Here is a 26,729-nt window from a genome sequence, read left to right on the forward strand (position 1 = left end):
GATGTTTAAATATGTTGGCTAGGTCAGGCCATGGAAGAGCAGAATCTTCCTTTTCTTCAAATCGTTAAAAGTAATCCGTTCTTTATAATGGCCGAAATATTTGGCATCGTTTCCGGGGCCTTGAGTGTTGCAGCGATCTTCAATAATTGTGTTGACACTTTTGAGTACATCCAACTCGGTCGCCGTTTCGGAGAGGACTTTCAAAGGTACCAGCTCAAACTAGACCTTGCAAAGACACGCCTGGGAAGATGGGGAGAAGCTATCTCCATCAACAACGAGCCTCGTTTCTCTTCTTTCGCATCAGCTGATAAAGAGGTGAATATTGCAAGAGAAATTTTGGAAGACATCGCAAGTTGCTTTGAGGGTGCACAAAAGAAATCTAGCCGATATGCGGATCGAGCCGATCAGGGGGAGCTAGAGATATTTGGGGAAAGCGATATGAACCCCATGCTTCGGCGATTGCACAGACACTCAAAGGATATTGCTCGCCAAAGACAAAAGACTACGAGCATAATCAAGAAGACGAAATGGGCGCTCTACGATGCGAAAAGCCTTGAAAGGACAATTGACCAGATTTGTTCATGGATCGATGAGCTGGAAAAGCTGTTTCCCGAACAATCAGCACAAACGCAATTAGTCGAGCGAGAGATTGAAAAGATCGACGACAAACCAACCCTCGAAGCGTTAAAAGACGCCGCAAGCGGGGTCGACCCTGTCATGGAAGACGCAGTACAGAGAAAGTTGAACATGATCGAGGGGCATAACTCTGCAGAATTTGTTAATCTAGAGGGTTCAGCAAAATTCCTCGTCGGCAATGTCTTTTCAGAAAAGTTTCTTCAACGCGATGTTCTTCTCAATGATCGGACCAAAAACTCCATGAGAACAGTATCGGCTACGAATCAGTCACGTCTCCAGGTTGGGAATGTTTATGGGGGCAGAGGCATCTGGGAAGATTAGGCTATACAATCTTAATGTCAACCGTTGTATAGAAGTATCAATGAGACAAAATACAGGGCAATGCCTGTTCGAAAAGACATACGAATAGATGGGTGACACGTTGAAAGGATGATTGCATGCCCAGGCCCAGGCCGCCCAGCCGTGTTGTCGTGGCTCACTGTGATCCCACAAAGTCGCTGCATTTTGCATTTGTGTGACCCAACTGTGCATAATGTTGGCAAATCACACCATAAACGTCCCATTGTTGAGAACAAGGACGGGGAATAACATGGATTATTCCGCCGGTTGGCTGTGTTGAATATTTGTTGTCATATGTACTAGTCTTATTGGTTTCTACCATGCATTGCTGGGAGACCTATTGTAAGCCCATCTTCACGCGACTTGGCTTATCATGTATAGATGTCGATCTAACTAGCATTTAGGCTTTTGATTTAATTCATTACTACAATCAGGCGTGGTAAGCTCCACTCGCTCTGGTGACCTTAAACGCCTTGCCAGTTAGCTGTGCAATCGGAATGCCCGCGCTGTGATTCCAGGGCTATGCATGCATAACTTGAAATACCAGAGCCCAATGGCCGTTAAGTACAGAGTAGTGACCCAGTTGTTTCATAGGCCAGCTGTAGCAAGTGAGATACCCACGTCAAGCACAACACATCAGATCTGATAGCCCTGCTACCATGTACCCTGGAGGCCAATCAACCTCTGGCTAACCTTGTTATCCCCTCAGCTGACTGCATTCAGCCCCAGCTCTACTAAAAACTGCTCAGTCCTCCAATAGCACGAGTGCAGCCTGAATCACGAATTACAGGGATTCCAAGGGCTGGCGTCACTTGACCATGCCGCCGTGGCTGGAGCCATCTTTTGTTTGCAAATTAGGCAACCACTACTTTCTCTAGGCAGCTAATTCACAATAATAATCTCAGAATCTCACCATGGAATTTGTGTGGTTGACAAATCGTAACCCTTGGTGTATGAAGGAGTTTACCCAGTATCAATCTCAGCCCATCGCCCTGTTTCCTCACCTTCTGGATACCATCCCTATGCAACATCGGCGTTTGACAAATTGACACTTCTATCGTGATGGAGGCTACAAATCCGTCTACGATACCTGCCAACCCCACAATGTCATCCAACTCCGTCGCCAGCGTGTTCGCTAGTGACTCTTCTAGAGTTCATATTGGCAATAACAACTACCTGCATCAAGACACCAAAGATAGGGACTGTATCGGAGCTCTGTATGAGACAGACCCATTACGTGATAGACAGCAAATCATTGATACTAAAGGGGGTCTTCTTCCTGGCGCCTCTGACTGGATCTTGACCAACGACAACTTCACAAGGTGGCGTGAGGGAGAGGAATGCTTTCTGTGGATCAAGGGCGATGCTGGTAAAGGGAAGACGATGCTGATATGTGCCATCATCGAAAACTTGGAGCACGATGATCGCAATCACGTGTCCTACTTTTTCTGTCAGGCCGGTGTACCGACCACGGACAACGCGACATCAGTGCTGCGAGGATTGGTATATGGACTGGTCCGATATCACCCCCATAATGCAACAGTACTGTCACACGTGAGGAAGGAGTTTGATTCTATCTCGGAGAGGATGTTCGAAGGGCCCAATCTATGGCAAATCATCCGCAAAATACTCGTTACAATCTTGAAAGATCCCCTTATGAACCACACAGTGTTTGTGATTGACGCACTTGATGAGTGTGAGGGGAACCAAGCAGAGCTATTAAAGTTTATTGTCGAAACGAACACCCAACTCGGAATCAAGTGGCTTGTCTCAAGTCGGAAGGATCCCGTAATTGAGAACAGGTTGCGCGGAATCGCCAACTCAGAGAAAAGACTCACGATCGATCTTGAGTTGAACGAACATCTGACCTCTGGAGCTGTCAAAAACCTTATAGGAGCCAGATTGAGGGACATGATGTGGTGGGACAACTGTGGGGATGAACTTCGTGATATAATAAAGCACAAATTGAAACAAAAGTCGGGCAACACTTTCCTTTGGGTTGCGATGGTTTGCCAGGAACTCAACGATTGCACAGCAACACAGGCCCTTGGGGCCTTGGAACAATTTCCACCGGGTTTGGACGAGTTGTACAAGCGAATGGTGGACAAAATTACTGCTTCGAAATCTGCAACGCAGTGTAAGGAGATAATGGCGGTAGTCTCGGCTTCCTATCGTCCCCTTAACCTGAAGGAACTCGCCATTGCCACCAACTCTCTTTCCCAATTTCAGAACAACACTGCAGCTTTAACACAAACAGTGTTATCATGCTGCTCGTTTCTAACACTTCGCAATGGTACCACGACTGTCGTCTTCGTCCATCAATCCGCCAGGGAGTTTATCATGAACAAGGCACATGAGGAAATCATGCCAGACGGTATTCTAGAGCAGCACAACAAAATGTTCCATGCTTCGTGGAAAGCAATGAAAGAGGCCATGCGACACTTCATCAACCCTGGAAATGAGATCAACTGGAACTTCCCCGATGGCGATCACCTGGAGCCGCTGGCGTACGCGTGTACTTACTGGGTTACTCATTTGAAAGATTGTGGTGGCAGAAAAGAACAGAGACAACAGTTTGATGCCGAAATTGAAATCTTTCTACACGAACATCTGTTACACTGGTTGCAAACTCTGGGCGAATTACGCAGCATGCCGGAGGGGATACTGTCAATGCACAATCTCGTGTCTATTCTGGTGAGATCTTTCTCCTTGTGTGTCGAAGGTGTTCACTCAATTCAACTAACACCGGATTAGTCTGCCACGCACGTGGCAGGCCTGTATGAGCTGGTTGAAGACGCTCGTCGCGTAGCCCTCTTTTTTGGGAATGCCATTGAAGCCGACCCGCTACAAATATACGCATCGGCCCTCCTGTTTAGTCCTGTCAACAGTCTCGTTCGGAATAGGTTTCTCACTAAGGGACCAAGCTGGCTTACTAGAATTCCAGTTATAGAAGAGGATTGGGGATCCTGTGTTCAAGTCCTCGAGGGACAGAAGTCTGAGATCACAGCTTTGGCGTTCTCATCCGATGACCTCTTCATCGCCTCAGGCTTTCGCGATGGAACTATAAAAGTCTGGAACTCAACGACAGGGGTCTGCCTCGAGGAACATTGCATCGAAGGTAGTTCTGTTGAATCTATTGTATTCACAGAAGGCCAGGAGTACCTGTCTTCAGTATCTTCGTACGACAGTGATACTATCCAAGTATGGGAACCTGCAAAACAAATTCTGAGAACTATGGCTAGCAGCGACGATTGCGACCCCGAATCATTAGTTCTCTCGCCGGACGCCAAGTGGTTGGCAAGCGGAACCGATGGCCCAGTAATTAAAATATGGGAAGTTCAGACTGGAACTTTGATACGAAACTGTCCTTGTGCGGATTACGACGTTGTAAAGATAAGCTTCGCAGCGGATAGCAAACGGTTGATCTCGGGCTCGGCACAATGTGGAACCGTTACGATTTGGAACACAACAACATGGACCGTTGAACGAACCTTTCAGGACCACGCTGACTCCATATCCTCGATCGCTTGTGCAGCAAAAACTCAGTTGTTTGTGTCCAGCTCCTATTCCGGGGAAGTATGTGTCCGAGATTTTACCTCGAAGGATTCTAAAATGAAAATATCGACCTCTGACCGCTCCGTTGGAAACATCGCTATTTCGGGGGATGGTACACGAATTGCGGCTGAGCGTGGCAAACGAGAGCTTTGGGTCTGGGACGTTTCCTCTCGCCGACACACGCATACTCTGAACAGTACCGAGGGTTATGGTATTACTTTAGCGTTGTCATCCAAGGGATCTAGGCTCATATCAGGATGGGAAAATATCGAGATCTGGGACATCACAAATGGTTCACATGCAAAAGAACGACCTAGTCATACAAACTCCATTACGAGTGTGGCCTTGTCGACAGACATCCAATGGGCAGCGTCAGGGTCTTGGGACAATAACATCAAGATATGGGATATGGAAACGCTGTCCTGCAAGCATACACTTGTCGGTCATACTTATACTATCGAATCAATACTATTCTTGGATGACAACCGTCTAGGCTCAGCATCAATAGACTGCGCCGTAATTGTCTGGAACTTCCAGACAGGTGCTCGCTTACACACCCTCATTGGTCACACGGCGTCCGTGTCCTCACTGGTATTTCTGCCAGAAAGTGACCTGCTTATATCAGGTTCACGGGATGGAACTATCAGGACCTGGAACATAGACACAGATCATCACGACAATCATTCGTTCCAATTTAGTAGCAAAGGGGCCCCATCGATCACACTTTCACCTTGTCGACTGACGCTCGTATCTATTAGCTTTAACGGTGAAATAGATTTCTGGGATTTGCAATCATGGGAACGCAAACACTTTCTTTCTATGGGCGGAAAGAACCTGGAATCGGTGGCCATATCTCCGAACGGCCAGTGGGTTGCCGTGAGTCATTATACAAGTTACAATGGTGGCACCCTGGAAGTTTTGCACGTCCCTACAGGCCTTCGCAATCACTCCAAGAAGTTGAAGTTAAGGATCGGGGACTTGTCATTCGACAGCAATGGTACCGACCTCAAAACCAACGTTGGGGTTTTCAGCTTATCCCTTGTGGACGTGAAGGGCCAACAGGAAGGGGAACAAGAGATACGAATGCGACGTTTGGGATATGGTATCAGTAGTGACAAGACGTGGATCCTGAAAGATGAACAAAAGATTTTGTGGATTCCTGAGAAGTATCGACCAAACGTGTCAGCCATGTCTGGATCAACGTTGCTTCTCGGAAGCGACTCGGGACAGATTCAGCGTATCGCCTTCTCGACGGAAGATGGTAACAGCAGTGGAGATCTTACTATGGCTTCATCAAAATGCCGGCGAGGAAGTACTACACTTCCTACATCACTGAGTAAGAGACCAAGATACTCTGGGCAATGAGGGTCGGGACAAGATAATGGCCAAGCTTGATATTTGTCAACATGTCCGTTAGGCTAGTAACACCCTAGATCGAATAAATGCTGCTGAGCGGCTTATCAACTGTTAGCCAAGTTGAATAAGAGAACGTCTTGATGATCTATGTAAATTTTAGGGGAGCTTTGAGCGCCTTACAAATTCCTTGAGAGAATATTTCACGTTGACGAGAGCGTATAAAAACGAAATTCCAAGATATCCCCCAGCACAATTCAAGAGACGAGAGTTTACCAGTGCTCTGCAAGGAAATTCTTCAGTTGTGATAGGCGTTCTGGAAAATCATCGGATACATACATAGACCAGTTACCTTACCCTGACCCTGCCCGCCTTCTGGGGTCCATTACAAAAGGCTGGGCTGTAAGCACTAGACCAGATATCTAATAGATAATCCCCGCCTAAGCGCGGTATTAAAACAGGCATTTCTTAACCTCACACCTTACTCTACCATATCTAGCCAATTGCATTTTTTGTTTAGCTCACAATACAACAAGGCATGACGACAACTATTAAGAATGAGCAGTTTCCCTATAATCCTTTGGATCCCAAAGACTTTCCAATTCGCGTTCTTCAAGTTGAATCCGGCGATATCTCTCAATCCATCTGTTGCTCTCTTGTGAACTACGCAGATGCAACTGAACGAGGGTGGACTTGTCTCTCATACACTTGGGGTACTGACCCGCCAACAGAAGAAATAATCATCAACGGCGTGCCGTTCCCAGTGCGGCCAAATGTCTACAATTTCTTGATAGAAGCACAGCGTCAACGTCTCACGAATTTGTGGATTGACTCGATATGCATCAACCAGTCCGATATCGACGAACGTAATGCTCAGGTACGGCTCATGAGTCAAATCTTTAGCGACGCGAAATTGGTTATAGCCTGGCTTGGTCAGACCTCGCCAGCATTGGAGCGTGCCATCAAGCATCTAGACTCAAGTTTTCCTGCTGATACAGTAACCATCAGAGCCGCAGAGGCCCAGCCTGTGTGCTGTCAGCTTTCGCCGGCAGAATGTTCCTCACTTTTTGAAGCGTGTGATGCTGCGGTATGGACACGTCGATGGGTGAAACAAGAGATCATGCTGCCTGGGAAGGTTGTCTTGTATTGTGGACAGGCTTCTATCAGCACTTCTGTCTTTTTTGCAATCATGGATGGTTTAGTCGATTATGCCACATTGCATAACCACACTGTACCTGTCCCAGAACCATCTAGTTCCCTACAGGCAGACTGTTCTGTAGAGGAGCAACACGAACCAGAAACATGTTTCTACGATTCCCACAACTTCGATCAGCTACATCGCCACTGCGCAAACGTACTGGCTTTCTACTCCGCCACACGTGCAAAAGGGCGACAGAAACAGCTTCCTATGTTGTTAAAGATGTTTCAAGACTCGGACTGCACAGACTTTCACGACCATGTCTACGCTTTTCGAGGCTTAATGGAACAAGGCTTGGAATTCCCAGTGGACTATAACATGGTAAACATCGATGTATTTCTTGAAACCCTCGACTTTCTCGCCCAAACCAGCCATCCCCGCCTTCGTGGTGCAAGTGCTGCCGAGAGGGATCTTTTTGTCGATTTATACAGGGGATTCAAGTTTACTACCGAAGATCTTGAAGGCATATTCGGATACTACGAGACAAGTTTCATACTCCAGGTTGGCTATAGCTTCGATATGCTTCGGAAAGACATAACTGTCTGGAGATTCGTAGACTCTATTGACGATCCTGATGAATTCAAAGCATCACCCTGGAGGGAGACGACGCTTTGTAAACCTTGCCGCAAGGTGGTTTTGAATGATCCGGAGATAGACGAATATCACACGGTCCTCAATCAACTCCGCCCAGAGCCTGATTTGTCGGATTGGGACGTATACATGTACGGACTTCGGTCCTGGGATGGCCTAGGTCTCAAAGGGCTCCGTGCAGTATACGAGCCGCGGTGGTTGTATGGGCCCAGTCAAGATACATTACGGTTGTTGCGAAGCGACATCCGGGAAGGTCACCATCTCATGGCAATGTCATTCGATACTCGGGGAAAAGACCGAGAGCTGAAGCAGTGGTTGCATGAGGTCAAGAATCACCTGGTCGTTATGGTCACTGACAGGGATGACGCAGCGTATCAGATACAAATCTTTATCATGCCTCTCTGCAAGTCGGAAGAATGTCTCCTTGCAGAAAGACCTACCCAGGGAGGTGGAAGTTAAGATACCGCAGTCAAGATGGAACTCGCTTTCTCTCCAATAGAGTCATCTAGACCTCTCTTGCCTGCTTCTGGCGGGTCCTTGAAGTTATTAGTCAACCTTCTGCAGATAATCAATAAAAGTAAACTGCGTTTTGTCTCAGGTTTCGGGCCTTTTTTCAATGCACTGCATTGTGTCGATACAGAGTGGTTAACTGAGGGGAGAGGAGTCTTCACGGTGACCAACCGGATGAAACGAAATTACAAAATCTGCGTTACTAGAAAGTCAAGTTGTGTGTTCAACCCATTGGTTCTGCTACGCAGGTGGTTATCAATATTTCAAGCCACGCATATACGGAAGAGTCTAGATTAAAGCAGGAAAGCCTTCCCCGCCTTGGCACTCGGTCTGAAGAGCCGAGACACGTTCGGGCTGCGGGGTGTATGCATACTGAAGATATGAGCGGCTGAGAGATCTGCACCATGGTGGGTCAAAGTACAGCGTAGGCAATGTGGGATCACCAAGTATGTCCAGCTTCTCAGCTACCAGGGTTCTATCACAAATCTCGGCTGCCACCCTACAGTCAGTAACTCATGTAGTGTCTCAAGACATTCCTTCATGTCTCACTTCCCCGCTATTTTGCAGTTGTACAAACCGTATTGGTGGTATGATAGTATAATCTAACGTATAAATAAATATTTATGAAAATACACATGATAACCCAACAAGAGATGAATAAACAGGGGAAAGTATAAATGTCTTGTTTCTTATTTTTTTTAACTATAATCAGTTCTCATTTCTAACTCAGAACTCCCATTATCATCATCAGTATTATCATATCAACTTCAACGTTCAAACTTGCACATACCACTATGCCTTCTCCCAAGAATACCTGCTTTATTCTTCTATCTTTCCTCGCTCATAGCGCAGTAGCCACTCCTTCTGGCCGAACTCCAGAGAGATCTCTCCAAGATATTGACACCGTTGTCTACATTCGCAGTGATGATTCTGGTTTCTACAAATCTCAGGACATGACCCAAGCTATCAAGGTCAAACAAGCAGCCCTTCCACTACACAAGCGGTCAAGTGCCAAGGTTGAGGCCTGTTTCTCGCCCCAGTGCACAAACTGCAGAGTTATCTACGACGGTAGCCTCAGCAGCAATTCGCCGTGCGTTCAAGCCGTCAACACGGCCTGTCTTATTGTATCAAACCTCAACGACGCAAAGATCCAGGCCTGGAACAAAGCGCAATGCAACGGAAACAAGTCCACCTTCCGTGGCTGTGGTGCGCGCACCAACTTTGCTGCTCCTGGTACCAATTCCATTGGTGTTCACATAGGCTGCAGCTGAGTTACTGGCCTGTTACTCAATCAGTGTCTTGATAGTAACAACGATGCCAGCGGGACGAGGCTGCTATACGATTTTGGCTGCATCCTTTGTCCAAAAGTGGAGGTGCAGGGATAGGTCAAGCCTGAACTAGATGTGAGGCCAGTGTGATAGATCGATGATCTATTAGTCAGCACAACTGCCCTTCTTTTCCCTTCTTTCATTTTATTTCCTCGGTAGTTCATCATACAATATACTCGACGTTACAAAAATCATTCCAAAGTTCACTGAAGTACCATAAAGTGACTTTCTGGAGGTTTATTCCTTCAAGTTTGCTATCAGGAATGGTCGAGTAGTCCATCTAGAATATCTATGACAATGTTAATTCCGTTTTACCGATAAATGCGTATTGTGTTATGTTGGACGTGCCGATGATGTGCTTATCAATTCGCTGTTCAATATCGACAGAGAAGACAATAGTAATATGCCATTTCTGAAACTCATTTCGCGAGATACGCAGCCTTGAGGCAGTGTTAGAACGCTGGCAATGATTGATAAACCACTTAATTCACTACAGGAACTAACGTACCAATTTCCCATATCTCAGTTCTCAGTGTTGGCACCTCAACTTCCGAGCGCTCATCTACTATTAGTAAAATGACTACTACTGTTCCTTTCCCCAATATAAGAACCCCATTCGTCTCGCTCAAAACTCTTATACAACGCTCTCTATGGCGTTGAGTAAACCGATGGTAAAGCAGACAACGGCTGGCAAGTCCACCACGAAAGACCTAGTGGCATGCATCTTTAACCACATCTCTAATGACTCCATGCTTTGAGCATCAGCATCGTTACGCCGGATCTTGGCCAGCAACTTGATTGCAGTTGGACCAAAAACAAGCAGATGACCGGCCGCAAACAGGGTTCCAGCCATGTAGGACAGTGCGGTAATCTGATCCCCTGTGCCCCGCCAGATTGTTACGGCATTCGCCAGTCCACTCGATAAACTCAGTGTAAAGCTTCCGAATACGACTTTGGTCCCTGCTGGTGCCCAATTGGTGAACCATAACGGTAGCAGCTCATTGGCATGTGCTCGGTATTGGCGTCTCGTCCAGCAGGACAAGAAAAAGTATTCATCGTAGGCGAATTGTAGGCTGACTAGAGATGATATAACAGGCAAGAGGCGCAGAAGCTTGGCTGGTAGAATTGTCCCAAATAGAAATGACAATAGGATAATTGAAACTAAGAGTTTGATAATTTGCTGGGATGTTTTGCTCATCGTGTGAGGGAAGATTGTTTACTGGATTTAAGACAATGATGACTAGTTGAGATAATAAAAGACGTGAAACCAGTGAAGAAAATGGTTCCAGACAGATGCGTATTTGTACTTGAGTGTTGGAGGGGTTAAAACTTGACATCACCAGATTGTACTAGCTCTGAGTAAGCTGAGAGGAGCGTTGGTGATCTTTACTTGATAGGTACCGGATTCAACCTATGAGAACGTTCATTTGCCTTGTCGATTGCGCTTCCGGGATAAACCAGCTTAGATGCATGCATCATCCGTTTAGATAATGACTTTGCCGCGCGGTTTATATCCTTCGCTGCTTGAGTTGGTGTCGCACTGCCTCTTCAAACGGACAGGGATCAGCCCAAGCTAAGCGAGTTATCTGACAAGGCTAAGTATACAGTCTTGAAACTCAACAGTCAACAAGAGTGGTCGTGTCTTAGTATCAAAAGAAGAAAAGTGAGATGGTTAACAGGTATTGCTTTTATTCCTTTGTGAGTAAACAACTGCTCCAAGAGCCTACCCTTTGTGAGCTACACGACTGAAGCTATTCAAGTTGGAGGACAACCCCACCCAAAAATTCATGACATCGCCAACGAAGTAATCTTTTGTAGATTATTTCTGCCATCCCCTTGTAACACGACGTTCCCTCCTTGCCACATATTCTGCTACAAAGGCAAAAAAAACATACAACAGCGGGGATTCGCTGGTCGTCACCGACCCAACTACTAATCCGCCCCTCACTGGCTTGACTATGGGAGAGCGGACGGGATCCCGTATTTTCCAGTGGGTATGGTCGTATGTACAAGACGTGCTTTGATCGAGGCCTATAATGACGGTCAATTGCATTCTTGGCATCTGTTCGTCGCCTTCTGTGGCGAGAGAAAGACAAGAGCAAATCGCAGATGTCTTGACCTCGGGTGTTTTTCTTGGTTGACAAGAATGGAGCTTACCCCTACCAGATTGCATTGGGCAGGCTCATCGAAAGGTCAAGGAAGCAGTGGGACATATGAGCAGCTTGGCTCTGGGTATCTCGATGACATCCCGGACATGGATGGCTCAGGCGGAGCAGACAGTAAGACAGAAAAATTCGGAATAACTCAAATGCCAAGACGCTACTAGGCCTCGAAGCATACCTTGCGATATTGTATAAACCCATTAGCCTGCTCAGTCTATACGGTGACGAGCTCGGGCAAATAAGACGATTTCAGTTTGGCGGTTATATAATCATATCAAATACGTGTTTGCCTGAGATTCTGTAGCTTTCAAGACTATAGGTAGTTACATATTCGTAACCAATAGTCCCAATCATTCCAGGTGAAGCAACAGTTCATATTATTACAGCGCTATCAAGAACGTCAAGGTAACTGATAGTGCCTGGACGTGAGCTAAGAGATAGAGCAAAAAAAAAAGTAATATTGTTACAAAGTCATCTAAATGCCTAAATCCTCCTACTCAATCGAGTACTCGCCCTAGAACAAAATCCAAGCATTGCAAACATTGGATATAGCTCGACGTTGTGATATCAGGTAACTCGCTTACACGCTCTACAAACTGTAGAGCAAGACCCTTAAAAGCATGCCATCATAGAGATTAATTAGCAAATGTATTCCATTTCGTGGCTCATCGTAGAACTTACCGATTCGGCAATGACAAAGCTATTTACCAGGATTAAGCTTAGATATATGCAACATCCGTATAGATAAAAACTTTGCCGCACTATCTCAATCAATACCTATTACCGTTATACGCAATATCCTTTGCTACTGTCATCATAACCTTTTTTTTCCTCTGGCGTTACGAAAAGAACCTCGAATCAGGCTCAAGGAAACAAGATCTGCGTAGATAACATCAATGTAGTCAAACTGATAACAATTAACCTAATAGAAATATCTAGCTTGTGTGTATATTTTCCAATACGGTAAAAAGGTAAGCCATACGACTTAAACGCCAGAGTCCTCCTGCTCAATCGAGTTCTCACTCTGAAAGGTAGTCCAACTATCGCAGACATCAGAAACATAGCTTGATGTAGTAATATCAGGAATCTCGCTCGCGCGCTCAATAAACTGTAGAGCAAACCCCTCAGAAGTATGCCAACCTAGAGTACAGTTAGCAAGTTGTGTCACATTTCATGGTTCATCAAACTTACCGATATGACAATGACATAGCCATACACCAGGATTGTCTGTTTCCCATGCCATGACGAGATATCCGTTTCCTGGAAGCATGGCCGTGTCGCGACGAGGTGGGTTACTCGTGTTCAGAGTCACAGAAGACGAGTACGTGCCAGTTCCTTGAGCCAGAATGGAAAAGTCATGGCCGTGGAGGTGAATGGGATGCGGGACTGCCAAGGAAGTCTCGATTACAAAGTAGACCCACTGACTTGCCTCACTCAACTCAATGACTGCATCATCTGTCTCGAACTCAGTTGTGCCATTCATAATCTGAGCCAGAGTTGGGTTTGCCCAGTCCATAAGCATGCTGGTGCTGTTGAGCTGCCACTTGAACAGACCAGCTGTGTTCTTTCCAACTGTTGCTGTCTCGAGATCGCTCCAGTTCGCGTCATCAACGGTTTTGGAGATGTAAGGTACGAGATTGTCTGTTTCGTCGTCACAGCCATCTGTGTAATCGTATGCGGTTGTAGAGGGCGTGTCAGGGCTGTCTCCATAGTAGACGATACCCTTGATATTATCTGTCGAGTCGTTGTCTGAGCATGCCGATTGGGGAATAGCACGCATCCAGAAATTGTCGGCAACGTCAGCTTGGTCCGCGGTGACTATGATATCGTATCGCTGACCTAGTTAAAGTTAGTAAGTGAGAGCTTTTCGGGCGCGATGACTGCACTAACCCATGCCCATGTCAAGTACCGTTGTTTCATATGGTTCGATCGGTACCAGATCTGCTGCAATGACTGTCATGGTATGGTTGTCGATGGAGAACTTCCAATGCGTGTCAACTGCAGCATTGACCAATCGCATACGGTAAGATGTACCAGATTCGAACGACACGTTGAAGCGGGAACCAGTCTGGGACGAGTCATCGTCGTCGCCATACACGTTAGTGCCGTTGATCAATCCGTTGTCCAACGTGGGGGGTCCATTTGTCTCAGCTGAGTAGTAGAGCTCATCAACGGTCTGATGATCCCAATCGTTCAGAAAGACCATGCCGAGATCTTCATCGTAGTCTGCAGTGGCGGGACCGTTGATAATAATACCGCCGAAGATACCTTGCCAAGCCTGGAGAGCCCAATGCGAATGGTACCATGTTGAACCATACTGGGTAGCTTTCCAGGTGTAGGTCACGGTCTCTCCAACTGCAAGGGGACACTCGGTTATAGATGAAACACCATCGTATTGGTTGGTGTAGTTTTGACGGATACCGTGCCAGTGCATGCTGGTACCGTTGAGGGATGTGGTCAAAGAATTGGTAACATGAACCACGACAGTATCACCCCAGTCAGCAAACAGTGTAGGGCCCGGAATAGTACCGTTGACGGCCATGGCGGAGCGTGAGTAGCCATCGGGAGCAACAGTAACGTCAGTCAGCTCTAACCAATACTCCTTGGTGACACCAGTGTCAACCACTTCAGTGGAATAATCAGTGTCGATGGAGTAGTCACACCAGGTTGATCTAGTGGAAGCGGTGTTTCCATCACAAGATGCTCGGCGGTGGAGCATAGCATGACGATGGGCATTGGCCTGCGCAAGCCCAAAGAGCCCGGCAGAAAGCAGATTATAAAACCGCATGACGGACAAAGGAATTGCTTGTCAAGGGATCCAAGCAGGAAGAAAGGTGTCAGTACAAGAGAGAAAGATGAAGAATAAAGATGATTGGGAGTTAATATCCGTACTGGACAACTTCCTCTACTGCTCTTAAATACCATGATTCTCTAGGCATGAGACCTACAATCTGGTCCTCTCATTGGTGACTTTGCGATCTACGGATGTGCCGACGACGCCATTCACGGTAACGGTAGTTAGAGTCAGCTTGAAACATGGGCTACCCGGAGAGAAACGTCGGGCCGTTCCTGAGCCTAAACCTAAAATGGGTTCCTGGAACGACGATCGAAACGTTTCTCGGCTTGCTGCCCACATCACGTCTTATCTGCATACTAAACCGCAGTTCTTGTGGGAGAACCCGTAAAAACAAGGCGCATGAGATGCGTAAGCCATTAATTTTAACCCGAACCGTTGTGTAAGCGGATAGTCGTCACATGAGACATGTCCCGTGGCACGGTCTTATTTGAACCTTTCTTTGGCTATATCACTTATCATTTCCTTCCGTTGAATTTGCCCACAAGCGGATCCAGCACTCATAGTCCTACATCCATACTTTCCGACAGCTCAACAGTTATGCGTGCTTCAGATCTTATCAAGGCTGCATTGCCAGCTTTCGTTACCTATGCTGCTGCAGCTGACAATTCGAAACCGTTTTCCCTCTATGCTTATGGCCCTGACGTTGGTGGCCTTTCGCTTTTCTCCTCAGGCGGTACGACTGATCTTGACCGATAGTACATTGAGTGGTTGCTAATCTTTCAATAGATCAGCTATACGTAGGCAACTTCAGCCGTCTTGATGATACCCAGGTTGCACCGATCCAATGTAAGTCAAGTACTTCAACACACAACACTTAACACAAGTTGTTAATGCAGTCTAGTCATGCTATCTGACGATGGATTGATTGGTTCTCCCAACAAAACAGACCTTCCGGGCGACAGACATCCTACATGGTCCAACAAGTCCCTCGTCGTGCCTGGTCCATCGTCTGCATCTAAATCTGTCAAAATGGTTAACAGCACCGACGACACCAGCAACTACATCTCAACCTTTATGTTCTACGGAACATTTTTCATGGCTGAGGAAAGTGGATCTATGCTTTCTCTCTGGTATAGGCAGGACACCGACATTGAGGGTGTGTACACTGTCGGCTGGAATGCTTCAACCTCGGCAAAGTCAGATGAAGTGGTGCCTCTTACTTTGAAGAAGACCGCGCCATCTAACCCGGGTCATTAGTGGGATGAGCAGACTCGTGAGTTGACAGTGGCTGATACTTACGACAGGTGACTCCTGGCAAAGTGAGGCAGGGCAGGATGACAGACCGTGTGGATGGTGTGAAGGTTTTGAGGAAGAGACATCAATAACAATTCGATATTGCTGAGAGAATTTAAGTTATAGATTCAATTGATAAGACTGATATTTGTACCCTATCTGCTATAGTGTCAAGGTGAACCTCTACGCGGCTCTTCTAGAGTGAAGGTTATGCCACCAAGGACGGAGTGTTTTGTTGACATCATTCAAAGTCTTGTCGACATCATGTTCGTTCAATCTGGTTACATTAACCGATCTACTGGTATGCGAGTTTTGAATCTATTGGACGACATTGGCGAACTTAAAATCATAAGCTTGGCCACTCACAACCTTACTTATACCAATCATGTTACACTCAATGACTGCCTTACCCCATAAAGCCATCTGTCAAGAACCTTGATGGGTGTAACAGCTCCTTCGCTAAGTACTCCTGTTCGGAAAAGGTAAGCCCCGGTATCGATTTCTGGATCCGGGGTGAGTTGATATATGATATATATCTAGCATCATCTGTCTGGCAGTCGGAGTCAGTCAAGTACAATCTGACTTTCTTTACGCCGCACATGTCAGCATGGGCATTATTACACCGCTTAGGGGTACAATTTTATTTTCCTGTGGAATCACCTTGCTGACGTGAGAGGTACACGTTTTTGTAACTGATATTTCTATTACCGCCTTCCCTAAAGTCTCTATATGTATAGATAAACTGCATCCAATAAAAACATTTCTAAATTTCTAAATAAGCAAGAGTACATGATTGTGTATCCAATTCAATCCTTATAATTTTGCTTTGTGATGCATCACGGGACATCCACCAGTCTTGGATGCTCCTGGTTGACCTGAAGTAGCAGGTGTCGAATCACTCTTCTTTGGCGCACTTCTATAACCTCCCTTCTGATTATCAGTATTGATAACCTTGCCTTCCGAGTTTCTTGCTATTCCAAGTTCCAGCAACTTTGCAAATGCTTTCTTAAAGTCTTGGAAAAATACATCCTTGTCCTTTGCATATAATTGCACGTACTTGGAGAACTCAGAGTCCGTCGTGAGTGCTATGTCAGTGGGAAGCATCATCAACTCCTCCTCTGTATCTTGATCAACGGAGGAGAACTGGAGCAGGCCAGACTCGGGAATTGTTTTTTCAGTCCAGGTTTCCGATAGCAAAAGACGAAAGTACTGGTTGGAGAACCGGGTAGGGTTGTTGACCCATTTGCCTTCAAAGCCAGAGTTTGCAGTATGGCAACGACCAAGATTATGTGCACCACTAAGAGCTACGATCTCGCGATCGTTGAATCCCATTCGATAGAAAATATGACGAATATGCTCTGCTCCTTGTGCTGCGTCTGGGAGACGACCACGAGGCGGAAGCTTACTGTCATCGACAAAGTCGGTTCGTCCCGGCAGCCAGTCAATTTCTGGTCCACCCATGGCGTGTATCGCCGTCACGCCAGCGAGTGTCCAGAGGTCAGAGTATGTTATCCACGGGTGAAGACGTTTGACAGGCTCAAGGAAAACACGAGCATTCTGTAGGCCGGCATTGGCAGGATCTCCACCTTCAGCTTCGTATCGCATGCCAGCGCCGTTGGAACCGCCTGTGTCTGTTACTTTGTCGTATGTGCCGGATGAGTGCCTGGGCACAGATCAGTCATCAAGTCGCACATCTTGGATGCTTTATAGACTTACCAAGCAAGACGCACAAGAACGGGTCCGGCACTTCCATCATCGTAGTCAGGCTGGTTTAGAAGATCAATGATTGACTTCTGAACGGCAGCAAAGTCACCTGGGGTTGACTCTTGGCCTTTTGATTGCGGTTGATCTACGATACCCATCTTTGCCTAGAATGAGTCGGTGAAATGAAGGAAAAAAGAGGTTAATGACAGCACGTGCAGTGGTAGATTAAAAGAGTGTACTATGCTTCGCGTCTGACATCGAGATACAAGATAAAGCTAAGATATAGACAAAAATCAGACATCAAGTACCTTTTAGACGGTAAATTAATTTTACAAGAGCCTCGGTAACCCTTAAAGATCCACAGTTGCTGCTTTGATATGGCTTCATGTGGATCCGAGTCTTGAGCACATCTGGCATATGACACCGGAATAGCGGAGCCTCATCAGACTTTTCTTATCGCGTGCTTGTTCCGCTGATATGAATTTGGCTCTAAAGCCAAGTAAGCCATAGTAACCGAGGATAGGGAGTACAATAGCATGTGTCAATGGTTCAGCTAGTTGTGGTCTTTAATTTTAATTAGTAGACAAAACTTGCGACCAATGTTCCATGACTTTATTCTGATCAATTTGAGTTGATTTTTAAGATAAGATAAGATTAGATGGCATATCTCTGCATCACGTGTGCTAGACAGATTGTCGGTTTGATGAACATTCATTAAATGCTGCAGGGCTAATAAAACTTGAATGTTCTGTTTTTTGTCATTTCAAGTAAAAAGTATAAAGGGTTGTGATTTCGGAAAGCGCTTATCAGGAGGCATAAGTCATAATCATCTTAAATTAAATACTGTCAGTTTATTTTACATTCAAATTCTTCGAATGTCCTTAAACCTGTCAAGACGTCAATTGACATCAATACCCTGCAGCCACTTATTAGTGAGGCTGAGCTTTGACACATTTGTCTCATGCATAACTAGAGAAGGGTTGCTGCCACTAGCCATTTCTGTGCATCCAATGCGAGGATCCTTACAACCTTTTGGAGTTATTCTAACGAATATAACAAACACCAACACGAACTGACGAGAAATTAGAGCATTAGTGTTAGTGCCTGTTATGGATACGTAGCAGAACCCCTTAACAGACGCGTCTCAAATAACAGACCCACTCATTAACTCCTTTATCGTCCGCGTCGTATCTCAGCATCCAGGACGTCCACGACCACTCCCCCCTTCTAAACCCGGATTCAAACGCCTACTAGTGAGTCGTATTTATCCAGGGGGATCACGAGGCAAGTTATATACCCCTCTGCAAATATATTTATTTGTAAGTATAAAAGCAAGAGTCAGAATCGGAGGCTAGTTCTATCATCGAAGTCAGAAAGGAAAACATACCCCACCAACCAACCAGGCGGTCACGGCGGATAGGAAAAAAAAACAGAGTACAATAGATAAATCTACTTATGACTTCTTAAATGAATGGTTTTATGCATTTCTATCAATTTGGCCAAATTCTATATAAGTGAAGTTGGTGAGTTTTGGTGGAGTTTTTTTTTTATTTTGCCTGGCGAAAGAGGGGTTATGGATGGTAACTATTATGTCTGGCACATTTTACTCGGAGACTTGATCATTTATCTACCAATGGGAAGAACGAGGCGTCAACTAGTCAAGATCAATTTGGCCCTCAAATATTTAGTCTTAAAATTGACGTGGAAATGGTGCTGTTGACACCAGCTGAATGCTGACCAAATGTCGATATTGGGTAATGGTAATTTGCTTTCTGCGATTTTATGGCTGCTGTCCTTTATAAGTAAACGTACCGCTCTTAATGACTCTGACTTACACTCTTGCTGAACTTGGATTCGATTTTTACCCTGTATCTGTTTGAACACTGGCTACGCCAAGTTCTCAGCATGCGTTCAGTTCTAGGTTTGATGACATTGGTCATCTTAGGCAACTTCAATGCTGCACTTGCAAGTCGATGCAAACCCCATCCTCCCAGCATCACTACCACCAAAGATGTAACCATGACAGCGAATCCAACTTCTTCCGAGACAGAGGGACCACTTATTGTTAAGAACAAAATCGCAGGTGGAAACTTTGCCACTAGAGGCACTGTCGGTAACCCGGTCCCTGGCTTCTCCGTTGAAGGCGAAGCTCAGATCCTCCTCAACAAGGGCTACACAGGCGATGGTAGCAAAGAACAGGGATGCGTCGAGCTGTCGGCTACTGGTAGCCCGGCCGGGCGCAAGCGAGCCGTTGGAAACGCCGTCCGTATTTCGCAGCAGGTTAGCGATCTCAACACCAAAAACAAGTACACTGTTCGTTTCTTTTGCGCCGCGATTACTACCATCAGTGTCAACATGTGCGATATCAGCGCTTCAATTGGCAATCTTGAACTTTACATGTCCAATATTATTAGCTCGAGGCAGGTCATCCAGTGGGCTACCATCCTAACACAGACGGATGTTCCTCATACAGAGGGTACCTTCTTACTCTCTTTCACCTGTCCGATTGGCGGAATTGCAATCATTTATGTCGACTCTATCTTTATGTCTAACCAGGTCACTCCTGATAACATCGACGATGTGGCGACCAATTTTGGCAACGAGGGTGGTGTACCTACTCCTCGCACCACAACTAGCCCAGCGACTGCATCTCCCACAACTGAGACACCGAACATTCAAGTCACCACCGGTAAGCCTTCTACAATGGATGCGCCGTCCAGTGCAGCATATGACCCTACTTCGGACGCTGACCAAACAGCATTTGGTGTGTCCACAGCTTGCAATGTCCACAGCCTATCAAATATCTTCGCAAATGGTCCACCGACTATGTCAATGCCTGCCACTGAAGACGTGTCCACAGGAACAGAGAATGATATTCGAACTTGGACCTGCTGATAAAAACAGTCAGCCTGACGCACCTCGAGCCTGCTGGGCCTATGGAGTCCCTAAAGTTGGTACATGGGGTCGTGCCAAATGGAGCAACCCCAGACAGAATTCCATGGCAGATTGTGCGCTGCTGTGCAAACAAGAAGGCACTAGCTGCAAAGCTTTTGCGTTGAACACTTTGGGTCAAGAGACTTTCTGCTTGATGCTCGGCGACAGACTGGGCGTTGCTGGTATTGACCTTGACAAGCAACGATCTTTGATCTGGAATGATTTCGATTGCTTCGAATGCCAGGGTTGCTAAGTTGCGAACCCAGCAGATATTTCGACTGCTTCAGAGTTTGCGCCAACATCGGCCACTTACATCCCTGAGCATACTGTTCCAACGGCTGTGATGACTTCCATCACCCCCTCCGCTACATCTTGCCCTACTTGTCATTAACTCAGCTCGCCATCGTTGGATCTTATCTGTGAACAGATGGGAAGCCTTGACACCAGTGATTTCAGCCCCCACACCACCCACGACTTTGATAAAGAGACACTGCAGCAAAGTTCCCTCCAGTGTGTAGTCATTTGCTTCCAGTTGGATGGCTGCGCCGCCTCAGCATACGACGATGCGCGAAGAAGGTGTATTTTTAGCAACGCAGCCTTCGCAATCACCGTGTTTCAAGAGGCAGTGGACCAGAGCTCGGCTGGGTTTATACTTGCATGGAGTTCTCTGGGCTGCTGGTCGTGCTCAAATGATTGCTCTACTAAGGGTGACAGTACTAGTGAAACCTTCTCTTCTGCCCCCCTTTCGGCCACTCAAATCTCCGAGCACACGACTGTGGTCCTATCGCCTACCAAGCCTCTGACCACCTTTGTCTCATCCTACGTACCTACGGCTATCGAGTCGGAAATCCCTCAGTGTACGCTTGCCCTGTCTGACGGATGCACGCCTGTCAAGAACTACAAGCAGGCTGATTGTGATCAATCCGGCTCGTTCAGGAACACTTTTACACTTCAAGATAAAGAATATCTTTAGCAGGTCGACACTAACCACTGCTTAGCCCTTTATTTCCATATGCCCCACCGGTGCAAGGCCTCAGCTTGGAATTATAATTTAAATAAATGTGTCTTCTTGTCTCGCTCTATCCATGATAGCTCACTTACACCTGGTTACTTTGAAGGCTTACTGGATTGGAGTGAGCAGAGTTGTTACAACTGTTTCTGCACTGATAGGGAACGGGATAATTACTTGGTTGAAGAGGCCGCGGCATTGCCTAACGTAACTTGCGCTCCTTCTATTATAAGCGAAGAGGCGGTTTGTGAGATCAAAGACGATCTATCCAGTGACTTGGTCTGCCAGTATGAGGGTTACTTTCCTTGGGCATACGATGAGGTGCCTTCTAAATTCCCCAATCAGGACTCTGAAGAGCGCTGCGCAGCTCTATGCAACGTAAACCCCGATTGCGTCACATTAGCTTATTCTGAGTCGTATGGCAAGTGCGCAATCGGATATCACTAGCTCAAGTACATCCAGTGGGATACAGCTGGCTCTAGTAAATTGAGCTGGAGTGATAAGGGTTGTTGGGACTGTTCTGATTGTATCAAGAGTCAGGCATGGCGTATTAGGAATATCTAATCACTCTACGTTTGATATTTTGTCGACATTTCTAGCAAGGTTATACCAGTCAATCAATTGCACATAAAGCTATCTAATCAATGATCAATTGACGCCGGTGTAAAAACTTTTTGTATGCTTCTATAAGTCTTATTGTTCGAGATAAGCTATATAATAAGTAAGGCTAGGAAGCTACTTCTGGCTTCCTTATTAAATAGCTATAAATATTTGAGGTTTGTATGAGCCTGATAGAGGTTAGTAATAACTTTATGATGAGGAAGGGAGAGGAAGCCATAGAGTTCCCCGTTTCAGATTCCATGTTGTAGTGTCACTAAGATTCTCTGAACCTTCATAGAATCATGGTACGTATGACAAATCGCATCAGGCTTGCAAATCTGGGAAACATTTTGATCCCACAAAAGCATATGACACGACTATAGTCCAACTCAGCGCTAAAGGTCTTAGGATGTACGGAAACGAGATCTTTTCGAGACATGGGAGACTTTGTCGGTGATGCTTATGGCCGAGAGCAAGCTCATAAAGTCGGAAGAAATAGCGACTGCGTTAGTTAAGTAAATAGAGTTAGGTGGAAGGGAATGATTAGACGACCAAGCAGTGTACTAGTAGTGTACGGCTTACAAGGTACGGACAATTTCTGGCTAGATAAGGATAGACAGGAAAGACAAAGTATATAGTCCCTTATAGTAGGACACACCATGGGCTCGATTATATGTGTGGGGTACTGTCAATTATATGGTTCTATTCTCATCATCACTATCGTGAAGATGTATCATAACTGGCCAACGCTGTGTGTAGTAGACATTTGCACATCTGACTAGTAGAAAAAGAGACGGCTTCCCCCGCTGATACTGCCGAAAACAGCTCTGGTGCTATTATATCACATCCCTAAACTCATTTACTTGAACGTGAGACCTAAGCCGAAACACTCTCGATCAACCTCTCAGGTTGGGCAAATGCCAACTCTTCCATAGTTTCCTTCCAAAGCTGCTCACTGCACTTCTTCCCGGTATCGGTATAGATGATTGGCGCCATACTAGTACGATCAATAACCTGTTCATAATGGCTCTAGCTAAGGGGGAACTTACGGTACCAACTTCTGGAAAGACAAAAACTGTCCGTGTGTCTCTTCACCATGCTTGACAATGGCATCTGTCATCATACGTGCACCATTGGCTGACGTGTTAGCGACATGCTTCATGACCCTCTTCACCATAGCGCCCGAGAAGGTTTGGTCAATCTCGCGGTTGAACTGAGAGTCATGAATGGAGCCAGGCGAGGCTCCGTTGATAATGGCGAGAGATGATGGCACTCGCTTAGCAAGTTCGGCGATGAAGAACTGACCAAGAAGCTTAGAGTTAAACATTTGGGAAAGTGTATCTGAACCCTTTTCGGAAGAATCCAGTGTCTTGATGATGTTCATGCCATTGTCGTACTTGAATTTTGACCATGCTGCCACTTCTGAGGATGTGAAGGTGACGCGAGTTGGTCCGGGTTGATTTAGGCGCGTGGCTTTGATGACAGGCAGAAGTAAGAGAGTGAGAAGAGCGGTGGATAGATAGTTGACCTGGATAATCTCGTCATGCTTTGTTTGTTCATTCACAACACGCTTGGCGGGACAAAGCCCTGCGTTCATAAGCACCATGTCGAGCCGCGTTAGAGATTTGGCCTTCTCGGCAAAAGCGGTAATGGAGTCATAAAAGTCGAGATCCAACTTCCACACCTCAATGGTGCCCTCCTTGAGAGGAGGATTTCGGCCCTTGGCCAGATCCTCAGCGGCTGCGTTGCCCTTTTCCAAGTTGCGAACAGCTAGAATAAGCTTGCTGATACCAAGATCGAGAAGCTGCCTACTGGTCTCAAGTCCAATGCCTGAGCTAGCTCCAGTGACGATGCCCGTCTTTCCCTCGAGGCTGACACCGGTGACAGCTTGGGGCTTGTATCTCAGCTGCTGCCGGAAGAAATGTAGAATTCCAGCCTGATTTTCTGGCGTAGTGTCAAACGAAGGGGCCGCCATTGTGAGGGAAAATGAATGAACAGATGTGGCGATTGTACAATGGCAGGAGAATGGTTGGACGAAGTGTTAACAAATCAACAGTAGGAGGGAGTAGTAGCTGGGGCATGAGAATAGAGCTTTAAGCGCTGGAGACCCTTGTTGGTCTCAAATTGAATGTTGAATAATAAGCCTACGCCAGATGATAGGGGACCCTGCTCAGAGGGGTTGTGGGGCGTTCGGAGGCTTTCGCAGGGAAGGGCGCCGGTGAAAATATGCTTGTTGGTCGTTCGTGTACCGTCCCGTACAGAGTACACAGCCTACCACTCACATTGAATCAATTAGCCGCTTTCATTCGCGACAAAGACTTAGTGGCTTTCTAGCCTCCGATCAATAGGGCTGTGTACTGTTTGCTCAGCTACTTGCCGTGATAATTTGCCGAAGTGTGTTGTGTTATCTTACCAGGGTCCAACGGTGTGGCTTGCTTACGCGGAGTTGAATCATCACATCCGAAAGACCCAAACAGGTATTTTCTTTTGGCAGGGCCTCCGAGGGAACTGAATAAGGAATTGTGGAAAGCCAAGATAGCGATAACAGCAAGCATGTGTGCTACGTGGGGGTTGAAGGTAGGGTCTGATCAACACCCATGCCATCTAATGCAGTGCAGTACTAACCTCTTGAGGTTTGGATGATGAAACCCTCCGAAGGAGGTCAGGTCTAAACCCAAAACCCAGCCACTTTACTGTAATTAGAGTGAATTCTACACTAAAGTAATCCACCCCGTCCACAACCTCCCTTCCTATTCAACTCATGCAAGCGATACATAAATAAGCACTAGGAAATTTTGCCTGATTAGACCTTTCCAACTTTGGACAATTTAAAGCCACCCTTCTGTTGCTTTTGGAAGACCTGGTTTGTGTCAAATTTCTTGGCAATCTTCTTAAGCTTGGCCAGATTCGTCGCGCCATAAGATGCAAGGGGGTCCTGGTCTCGCGAGCCATCGTTCATGAAGAGGAATGGTAGGTATGTGCCACGCTCTTTGCCAAGCTTTTCCCATTGGTTAGTGGTGTCAATGGACACGCTGCGTACAAGGTCGTCATTGGCTGCATCGTCCCAGTCAACAAGTGTAGTCCACCCTGTGAGGCATCTGGTTAGTTGGTTCTTTGTGCGCATTGCTAAAACATACATTGTTGGTTGCCCGACGGGATGTTGAGCGCGTTACCGCCCTTGAGCTTGCCTTGGTTGGCCAAGTTTGGCCCAACGTGTTGGATGCTGAAGCCTTGGCTGGCACCTGTCTTCTCACGAACGGCCAGGGCACGGTCGCGCCAGAACTCATACATCTTCTTTGTCAAGTCGGTATCGACTCTGGTACTGATACCGCGGTAGTCGTGACTTCAAAGACATATTAGCAATCACGATTAATTTCCCATGCCTTGCGTAAATAGGTAACTTACCGACTGGGACCTGTTGCATTGCCTGATCCAATAATTTGGTTGACAAAATTAAAGGTGATGTTGGAAGGAGGGACAGCAACCTGCAGTGGCTTGATGCCGTAGAATGGTTCGAATGCCTTTGGCGGATCCGCGGCAGGCTCTGCATAAGTAAGACCAACTGTAATAGAATCGAGTCCGATGCTCAAGGCAACCGTGGACTTGGTGTCGGAAGCGCCGTTGTTCTGCCACTCGTCAAAGGCCTCGATGAGCTCAAGAGCCTGGTCGGTGGAATGGATGTTGATTTGGCCCCAGACAAGGTATGTAGGGACAGTGTAGAGTTCAAGCTGAGTGAGTATGCCAAAGTTAGGACCGCCGCCCTTGAGGGCCCAGAAAAGATCAGTATTCTTCTGAGCGCTGGCATTGACAATGCTTCCATCGGCCAGGACAATCTACAACAGTGATTAGACAAGGAGAGATAAAATTGCAGAGAAGGATCACCTACCTCGAAACTCTTGACGTTGTCGGCAGCCAGGCCATAGAGCCCGGAGATGTGGAAGTAGCCTCCTAATGCGGTGTGTCAGCAAGTCTTTTATAGACTCAAGTCAGTTGACGTACCTCCGATAATGGAACCACCAACTCCAACTTGGGGAAGGCGGGCACCGATCACGATAGTTTTCGCTTCATCAAGGACAGAATACACATGTCCCCATCGGGCACCGGCACCAACAGTAGCAGACTTCTTATCAGATGAGACTGAGACATCCGATAGTCCCTTCATGTCGATCAAAACTCCTGTTTTGTCAATGCTTGAAGCACCCGGGTTGGGCGAATGTCCACCGCTGCGCACAGCAAAACTAGACTTCAGACCACTGATGATCTTCATAGCGGTGGAAACATGCTTGGTGGTCGTAGGCTTGATGATGCAACTTGGAATCGCATGGCAAGTTGCGGACCTGTCGGTGGTCAGTTGCATGGTTATCATAATAGCGGGTTGAATTCTGAAGTCAATGGACATACCAGTTCTCGTAAGCGACTTCTTGATTGACTGGTGCAGTATCAACCACGTTTGATCCAAGAGCACGAAGGGCTGCTTCGCAAGTGAGACTGGCCAGTGAATTTTTGCTCTCTCGCTTGGTCGCAATGACTCGCCCTCCTAGCTCGAGAATGTCGGCATCAGACAGACCTGCATCTCTGGCTACAACTTTGAATTCATCATAGGCTGTAGGGAGAGAGCGGGCAGCTGTAAGACTGGTGCAACCCAGAAGTGCACTCAGTAGTGTCGTCTTCATGGTTTGACCTGGATACAAGAGACAGAAGGAAGTGCCTATCTACAATG

General features: G+C 46.5%; 11 protein-coding genes and 1 non-coding gene across 12 annotated transcripts; 6 read left to right on the forward strand and 6 right to left on the reverse strand.

The window, feature by feature from the left end:
• Positions 1 to 87: 87 nt before the first annotated feature.
• Positions 88 to 957, forward strand: FGSG_10600 (uncharacterized protein; the record flags this gene model as incomplete). The annotated part of the gene is made up of 1 exon (XM_011321301.1): positions 88 to 957. One exon carries the CDS (start codon positions 88 to 90, stop codon positions 955 to 957), a length of 870 nt encoding a protein of 289 aa, XP_011319603.1.
• Positions 958 to 2,079: 1,122 nt separating this feature from the next.
• Positions 2,080 to 5,895, forward strand: FGSG_10601 (uncharacterized protein; the record flags this gene model as incomplete). The annotated part of the gene is made up of 2 exons (XM_011321302.1): positions 2,080 to 3,669; positions 3,730 to 5,895. 2 exons carry the CDS (start codon positions 2,080 to 2,082, stop codon positions 5,893 to 5,895), a joined length of 3,756 nt encoding a protein of 1,251 aa, XP_011319604.1.
• A 526-nt stretch (positions 5,896 to 6,421) lies between these two features.
• On the forward strand, positions 6,422 to 8,131 carry FGSG_10602 (uncharacterized protein; the record flags this gene model as incomplete). Its single annotated transcript, XM_011321303.1, has 1 exon — positions 6,422 to 8,131. The coding sequence occupies one exon, from the start codon at positions 6,422 to 6,424 to the stop codon at positions 8,129 to 8,131; it is 1,710 nt and encodes a 569-aa protein (XP_011319605.1).
• Positions 8,132 to 8,888: 757 nt separating this feature from the next.
• Positions 8,889 to 9,703, forward strand: FGSG_10603 (uncharacterized protein). The gene has a single exon (XM_011321304.1). The coding sequence runs from the start codon at positions 8,977 to 8,979 to the stop codon at positions 9,451 to 9,453; it is 477 nt and encodes a 158-aa protein (XP_011319606.1). The 5' UTR covers positions 8,889 to 8,976; the 3' UTR covers positions 9,454 to 9,703.
• Positions 9,704 to 10,144: 441 nt separating this feature from the next.
• On the reverse strand, positions 10,145 to 10,708 carry FGSG_13795 (uncharacterized protein; the record flags this gene model as incomplete). The annotated part of the gene is made up of 1 exon (XM_011321305.1): positions 10,145 to 10,708. The coding sequence occupies one exon, from the start codon at positions 10,706 to 10,708 to the stop codon at positions 10,145 to 10,147; it is 564 nt and encodes a 187-aa protein (XP_011319607.1).
• Positions 10,709 to 11,398: 690 nt separating this feature from the next.
• FGSG_20065 lies at positions 11,399 to 11,514 on the reverse strand. The gene has a single exon (XR_892997.1). It is a non-coding gene; the product is annotated as a 5S ribosomal RNA (ribosomal RNA).
• A 1,143-nt stretch (positions 11,515 to 12,657) lies between these two features.
• Positions 12,658 to 14,460, reverse strand: FGSG_10604 (uncharacterized protein; the record flags this gene model as incomplete). Its single annotated transcript, XM_011321306.1, has 3 exons — positions 12,658 to 12,812; positions 12,864 to 13,511; positions 13,563 to 14,460. 3 exons carry the CDS (start codon positions 14,458 to 14,460, stop codon positions 12,658 to 12,660), a joined length of 1,701 nt encoding a protein of 566 aa, XP_011319608.1.
• Positions 14,461 to 14,934: 474 nt separating this feature from the next.
• Positions 14,935 to 15,726, forward strand: FGSG_10605 (uncharacterized protein; the record flags this gene model as incomplete). The annotated part of the gene is made up of 3 exons (XM_011321307.1): positions 14,935 to 15,202; positions 15,256 to 15,315; positions 15,371 to 15,726. The coding sequence occupies 3 exons, from the start codon at positions 14,935 to 14,937 to the stop codon at positions 15,724 to 15,726; spliced, it is 684 nt and encodes a 227-aa protein (XP_011319609.1).
• Positions 15,727 to 16,575: 849 nt separating this feature from the next.
• FGSG_10606 (cytochrome c peroxidase) lies at positions 16,576 to 17,624 on the reverse strand (the record flags this gene model as incomplete). The annotated part of the gene is made up of 2 exons (XM_011321308.1): positions 16,576 to 17,425; positions 17,479 to 17,624. 2 exons carry the CDS (start codon positions 17,622 to 17,624, stop codon positions 16,576 to 16,578), a joined length of 996 nt encoding a protein of 331 aa, XP_011319610.1.
• Positions 17,625 to 19,485: 1,861 nt separating this feature from the next.
• On the forward strand, positions 19,486 to 20,525 carry FGSG_10607 (uncharacterized protein; the record flags this gene model as incomplete). Its single annotated transcript, XM_011321309.1, has 2 exons — positions 19,486 to 20,230; positions 20,371 to 20,525. The coding sequence occupies 2 exons, from the start codon at positions 19,486 to 19,488 to the stop codon at positions 20,523 to 20,525; spliced, it is 900 nt and encodes a 299-aa protein (XP_011319611.1).
• A 2,159-nt stretch (positions 20,526 to 22,684) lies between these two features.
• Positions 22,685 to 24,029, reverse strand: FGSG_10608 (uncharacterized protein). Its single transcript, XM_011321310.1, has 2 exons — positions 23,059 to 24,029; positions 22,685 to 23,006 (listed from the first exon to the last, which is right to left on the reverse strand). Exons 1-2 carry the CDS (start codon positions 23,982 to 23,984, stop codon positions 22,886 to 22,888), a joined length of 1,047 nt encoding a protein of 348 aa, XP_011319612.1. The 5' UTR covers positions 23,985 to 24,029; the 3' UTR covers positions 22,685 to 22,885.
• A 672-nt stretch (positions 24,030 to 24,701) lies between these two features.
• Positions 24,702 to 26,682, reverse strand: FGSG_10609 (uncharacterized protein; the record flags this gene model as incomplete). The annotated part of the gene is made up of 6 exons (XM_011321311.1): positions 24,702 to 25,096; positions 25,147 to 25,352; positions 25,415 to 25,842; positions 25,896 to 25,957; positions 26,009 to 26,346; positions 26,411 to 26,682. The coding sequence occupies 6 exons, from the start codon at positions 26,680 to 26,682 to the stop codon at positions 24,813 to 24,815; spliced, it is 1,590 nt and encodes a 529-aa protein (XP_011319613.1). The 3' UTR covers positions 24,702 to 24,812.
• Positions 26,683 to 26,729: the final 47 nt, after the last annotated feature.

The sequence above is a fragment of the Fusarium graminearum genome, chromosome 1, assembly GCF_000240135.3.
Source record: "Fusarium graminearum PH-1 chromosome 1, whole genome shotgun sequence".
NCBI classification, from domain to species: Eukaryota; Fungi; Ascomycota; class Sordariomycetes; order Hypocreales; family Nectriaceae; genus Fusarium; species Fusarium graminearum.